This window comes from Mixophyes fleayi, chromosome 11 (assembly GCF_038048845.1).
Source record: "Mixophyes fleayi isolate aMixFle1 chromosome 11, aMixFle1.hap1, whole genome shotgun sequence".
Lineage (NCBI taxonomy): Eukaryota > Metazoa > Chordata > Amphibia > Anura > Limnodynastidae > Mixophyes > Mixophyes fleayi.
This window is the reverse complement of record NC_134412.1, coordinates 88,483,444-88,489,724: the sequence shown is the minus strand read 5'-3', so window position 1 is coordinate 88,489,724 and position 6,281 is coordinate 88,483,444. Positions and strand designations below refer to the sequence as shown.

The window sequence follows — 6,281 nt, the reverse complement described above, 5'->3', positions numbered from 1 at the left end:
TTGTTACAAATGTATCAAAAGCAACAAAATAAAATAAGCTTTATTGCATAACTCTATAGATATACCTATATAATCTATCCTAGTGCCACTATGACTGGTACCTGGGTCCTGAAATATGTCCAATCCAGGGGCCAATTGCAATGGGTCTCAATCAGAGAGGTCTGATTTTTCTTAAAGAGGCAGTACAGGGAAAAAAGGCAGAGATGGAGCTGCGGAAAAGGGGGAGAGTAAGGGGGGAGATAAGTGATCTGAAGAAGAGGATAGGACAAAAAAAAAAACTGATGATGATGAATACATTGGAAACTTTCTTAGTCCTGGAGAGGGTGTCAGATTGAATGCTCTGTGCGCATGTGCAAAGGTGTCCAAACTGACAATGCTTGTGAGATGAAGATAGTGTGTAGCTTGCTTCTGGGCTCAAGGAGAAGAGGGATCTACAAGCCGACAAGATGAGATCCAAGGCAAGGGCGAGGAAACTAGCCAAAAGTAGGTCCTTTTCTTTCTTCTCCTAGGCATAAGTTACCCTGAGGATCTAGCAGTGCCTGTCCAGCTGGCCGGTGATCCCTTTTTTTGATAAGCTGGTGCAGGAAACGAGCACCTATCCCCCTCTTCCTTTCTGGTTACTGAAGCTAAATAGATGATTGCTTGATGTCCAGCCCTTACTGTAAGCTTTAGCAAAGACGCATTGAGCCTGTGTCTTCTCGCCCTCCCTTCCTCTGCAGCTTCTCTGCGCGCAAAGAGAGCTCGCTGCTCCCCTAGACAGAAATCTGGGACCCTTAAAATGGCAAATAATTGTTAAAAACGAAACTTAACTAAAAGTTGACGAAAGGGATAGCAACTTTTTTTTTTTTTTTTTTTTTATTGAATCGTTCCAAGTCTTGTGAAATTATATTCCTGGCTTTAGAAATAGTGGGCGCTAGAGGACTGCCCACGGCATAAGGAGAAGTGATCCTAACAAACTGAATATAGAGAGAGGGAGGCGGTGAAAGGAAGCACAGCAAGCACAGGCAAAGCCATGACACAAAACCAGGGACTTCACTCCAAGCAATGGATTCTCTCTCTCCTCTCTCTTTTTTTTGTTTTCTACATTTTTTTTTTGCAATCATTTGCTGCTAAATTGAAGATTTAGGCTGCGCGCATTGTCAGATTGGGAAGGGGGCGGGGAGGAGAGGGGGGGTCGCAGGATTTTGTGCATTTGCAGGACATGTTAAATTTTGCATAGATCTTTTTTTGTATTGTATTTTTTTTTGTGTGTGTCTTTTAGGTTTGTGTTTGCAGGAGTAGAGGCTGTGTGCAGAGAGATTAGTTTTTTCCACTAGGAACTGGTATCCGATAGTTTAGTAATCTATCACCCCTGCTTGCTTTTTTTGGAGGTTGGGACTAGCTGCAAAATTCAGTCCTGTCAAACGTATTTTTACTTTCTGTTTTAATGTGACTTAAATAGTGCCATTGGTTGCATGCACTATAGGGAGAAGCTCGGGGATTACTGTGATGATTTGCTTGTAAAAAAAACAAACAAACTGATGATTGTTTGCAAAAACGTATAAATAGTTATAAATTACTTTTGTCCAGTTTCACTGCAAAACCTGTTCCCCTTATGTTGGTGTTTTGTATCGTTTTAGGAAATGCACAGGTCTGCTAAGTACTGATTATGATTAAACAAACTCCAATTCAAAATAGGCTGTCGTTTTTACAACTGATTTATGCAGTATATGGTTTTGTCTATACTACTACTGTGTGTGTGTGTGTGTATGTATACAAAGGTGTATGTAATCTAAAATGGTCATTTCAATGCACACTTAAGCTTGGAATTTTGATACAAAGCTTATATTGGTCTTTTCCATTAAACCAATCTTTATTAATAAGAAGTGTTTTAGTAACACATTAACCTGCGCACTTAATTTACAGCATAAGGTATTATGAGTCACAGCTGTTTTCTAAGAACAGATTTTAAAGGGTCAATTGTTCATGCGTTTCTGCTCCCAAGGCCCTGTGCAACAATTCGCTGCCAATACAGCTTAACAATAAATAGCAATCTGTGTTTACATATTAGCGTCATATTATGCATGCAATTTAATAAAACGCCAAACTCTGAAACATAAGATCACTGCTGATTTGTCTTTGTTTAAAACGCACATCCAAACAGATGATCCAATGCTGACTTTTGGAAAGTTTGCACAGTGTTGTACAACTTTCTGTCATGAGGAATTTTAATAATAATACAAAATAATAAAAAAAAATCACACTGTAATTTAGAGTTAACTGTGAAAACCTGTTTTCCCCCCAAAACGACTCACTATTCTGTAAAGAGATGTGTACAGCGTTTAGCCATAGTGTTTTGGGACACTAAAGGAATTTAGTAATTTAGATAGAGAGATACCGGCCAAAAAAAAAATCGAAGTAGAATTTAGCCTCGGCCTTACAAACACACACATGAAGAACCTGATTTTGGGCTGGTGAACACTGATTAAAATCAGGTGTTTCATACAATGCAAGGGCCAACGTTTTATGGGGTTTCAGAGAAGGATTTTAGGGCTCACAGTTCAAAACAGTAGCCCGGAGCTAAGGTTTCCCTCTCCCTTGAGAATACATAGGAAAACTGGCTAGATCTAGCAGAGCAAGCTGTGTATATTGATAGGTGTGTGTGTATGCATGTGAATATATATATATATATATATATATATATATATATATATATATATATACACACACATATTTTTTATTTGGTCAGATTTTGATCGGCTCATTTCTATCCATTTACAATAAATAATATCTAAAGCTGAAGATATTTTCTAACATTTGATATAATGCTACTCTGTTGACAGGAACAGCAATGCCAAATTTTGCATATATTAAACTCTACGCTTATTACATCCAGACAATTATAGTGCCATAATTGTGTAAATTTTCAGCAATTAGCACGGCTAAATATGTATATACAGATATTTAAACCACTGATGTTTGATTTTAGGTTCATCCCCTATTTAATGGCTTCAAGAACTGAAGATATATTAGAATGAGATTTGTTCATATACAGAAAATCTTCTTGACTATAAGTGTGTAAATTAAATAATTTAAACTATATTTGGAATTTCTGTTGAAGCATATGGCTAGCATTTTCTGATATGTCCATTGTAGAAACTGTACTGCAGTGTATCGCTAATATATACAGACAGATGAGGTTTGGTTGTTGGGTTTAAATGTGGCTATAAGTCCCTGGTGGGACAGGGGTGTAAATAAATGTAATGTATCAATATTTTTTATTTTGTGTGTGTTCCTAATTTTATATATTAGAGAGATGTCGTGGTTTAATGTTTGCAAGCAGGACTGCAAAATATTTAGCTTGCTTGGTTTATTGTGACGAGGGATATAAACCCAATATTGATTCCTATGAATCATAATTGCATTTTTTTTAAAAAACTGCAGCGATTGGGCGACCAGATGTGGAAGGTTAACACCAATTCTGTTACAATATAACAGCCACTGTGATCTGGTTGGCTTGAGAGCCGAGTTGCTGTAACGTCGATCAGTTTTTGTGCAGAGCGCTTATATCACAGGTCTGGTCCCTGAGACTTTGGCTCTCGTTCACCTAAGTCTGGATTTGGAACGCGTTCTGTTCCATTGTGCACCCCTCGAGTCCATTTCCCAGATTTAATCTCGCTCTTCAATCTTGGAGTACTTTCATTACTCCAGGATAACCCATTTAATATACTTCTATAGCGATGGGGGTCACAGAGCAGGCAGATGATTGCAAGCCATAGTGTGCCCTTTGTGTTTGTCGCCGTGCGTTTTTGCGCAATACACGCTGCTCATAACGCACATCGCTACCTCCACAATTTCTATTTTTTAAAATGATTTCAGATGTTTGTTTATTTTTTAAGATGGGTAAAAAAAATACATTCGATTAAATAACAAAGAATGATGAGGGTAACAGCCAGCAAATGTAATGCATATGTTTTGGAGTGGAAATAAACAAACAAAAAAAAACACATTTCCCAAAACTTGTCCTTGCGTCAAAATTAGGCGTTAAAGAAAACCTTCAAATCAACGTGTCCCCCTCCACCCCCCATCTACAAGGCGATTTAAACATGTCAGTACTGTTTTATCAGTACATTGGAGAGTATATATACCTTAATGCATAGAGAAGTTATGACTGACAGGCGGCTTATGAAGGAGCAAGCAGGAGTTACATGATTAGATTTTACGTGAAAACAATATTTAGCTTTCAAAGAAAAGGGTCATTCTTCTGTGTCATGATCTCATAATTGCACAACATTACAATGAAAACTGTTGTAAAATTTAAGAGACACTTTGTGATTCGTGAACTACAAAAATGCTGGTTAAAAAAAGAAAAAAAATATTTAAATGATTGGAAATTGCACACATATGTAAATTAAACAGTTTATTGTCTAATTACTAGATGAAGGAAATTGCTGACTGTACATTCCAGTTGGTAAACATCTGTTGCAATTTTTTCCCCAACTATTGTATGATAAGGGTGAGACTGTCTGTGTTTATTTTTTAATCCATTAAACAATCCAGTGTTTTTTTTTTTAAATATACACTATATTTGCAAGTGCAACTTTGTATCCTCAGTTAAAATAGCAAGTCATAGACCACTGTCAATGCAACAGGGACAGTTTATTGTATATATGTTTATATATTTACATATGTGTTAAATAGTCATTTTGTATGTGTGTTCTATGCATGCAGACGTACACATCTATTTACAGTCATTTGTCTGTGTTCTTTACAACAACAACAATAACACAATTTTGTTTTTACACCGTTTTACCCATGTTACAGATTGTAGCTTTCATAGTCTCTGGTATGATTGAACCACACTGGAAGCTAAACACATTCTCCAAATACCCTCTTGTTGAAATGTACCAATTTGGTGTCTATTTAGAGCCCAACCTAATACTTTTCCCATGTCCCAAATGTCTCCAATGAATGTTATTAACAGTCTTTAAATTCGCTCAAGCAATTAGATGATACTAAGTGTTTCTGTTAAGTAATCAACGAGATGTATAATTAGACTCAATGGAGGAAAAAAAAAATAGTCTGATTTCGGCTTTTTGCTGCAGTTTGTTTGATTTTTTAATTTAATTTTGGGCAAAGTAAATAGTGTTTTAACAAAGTATCTTAAACAATGTGATTATGTAGCCATGTTCTGGGTGGTCTTAGCATTAAGTGACCTGGGGACTTTTATGTATATAAAACACATTTTGTCATAAGTTTTGCATGTGAATAACAAAATAAATAAAGCTTTTGTATTGTACGCGTTGGTACATTGTCACCTTTCAGCCAAGTGTAGACCTTGGGGTTTTGTTTAATGCTAGGCCTGTTCGTTGTTGAGGTCACTCTGTGTGTGTTACATGCGTTTTCCTGCTGCCATAAAGGTCTGATATCTTGGGTTTAGGCCTGTACTTCTATATCAAACACAATAGTGAAGTACCCAGGGTTGTACTACCAGGCAGACCAAGGCTGTTGTCTCTGGCACAAAGAATTTGGGGTCAGCATTTCAGAAATCAAATAATGTGCATTTAGTTGCTGCTGTAGTCTAAATGAGTGTGCTTCTCCCTTGGTGCTCAATATAATAGTGATTAAAATAACAATATGCCTTTAAGTATACACCACAAAATACATGCTTCTGAAAGGGATGGGAAAGGTGGGAAAACGTGAACCCCACTTCTGGTTGCAAGCAGGACACCATGTTGAATTTTGCATAGTCTATTCCAGTGGTGGACAACGTGTGGCGCCCAAGTTGTGGTAGAACTAAAAGTAAAAGAGCCATTTGGGTTGTCTTGCTGTGGTCTCTGCAAAAAGGGACTGCATTGGGGTGCGACAATGCATGCAGTTTCTAAGGCTTCAGGTGCTCGATGGGTTAAATGGCGTTGCTATCCCTCGTTTTTAGCATGACCTAGTCTAATGTGTTTGTTGAATTCACATTAGCTTATGTTGACCTACAGTGTAAGCTCTGTGAAATTCTTGCATACATACTCCTTCCTACACACACACAGACACACACACACACTTTTATTATACAATTTATTTTACCAGCTCTCCAAAACAGCTCCGGCTTTATATTATTAACTTAAAGCAAACCGGCATATGTGGAATATGTAAAATGTTCACATGTGATGTGATGGATTATATTTCACAACAGAGCAGCAGAGTAATTCAAAGCTGTCGCTCAGTGTAATTTTAAACCTGGGATGTAACTACTACAAAGCTGGCGATGAAGAAATTCCACGTTCTGCAGTTGGTGCGCAGCAGATTTG

At 37.3% G+C, this 6,281-nt stretch overlaps 1 protein-coding gene across 1 annotated transcript in view; it reads left to right on the top strand.

Moving 5' to 3' along the window:
• Positions 1-311: 311 nt before the first annotated feature.
• The window catches only part of LOC142106671 (histone-lysine N-methyltransferase PRDM16-like), a 355,613-nt gene continuing 349,643 nt past the window's right edge, over positions 312-6,281 (top strand). Inside the window, exon 1 of the mRNA XM_075189660.1 lies at positions 312-483. Within this exon, the coding sequence (XP_075045761.1) occupies positions 447-483 (37 nt within the window). The 5' untranslated portion in view covers positions 312-446. The remainder of the gene's footprint in view (positions 484-6,281) is intronic.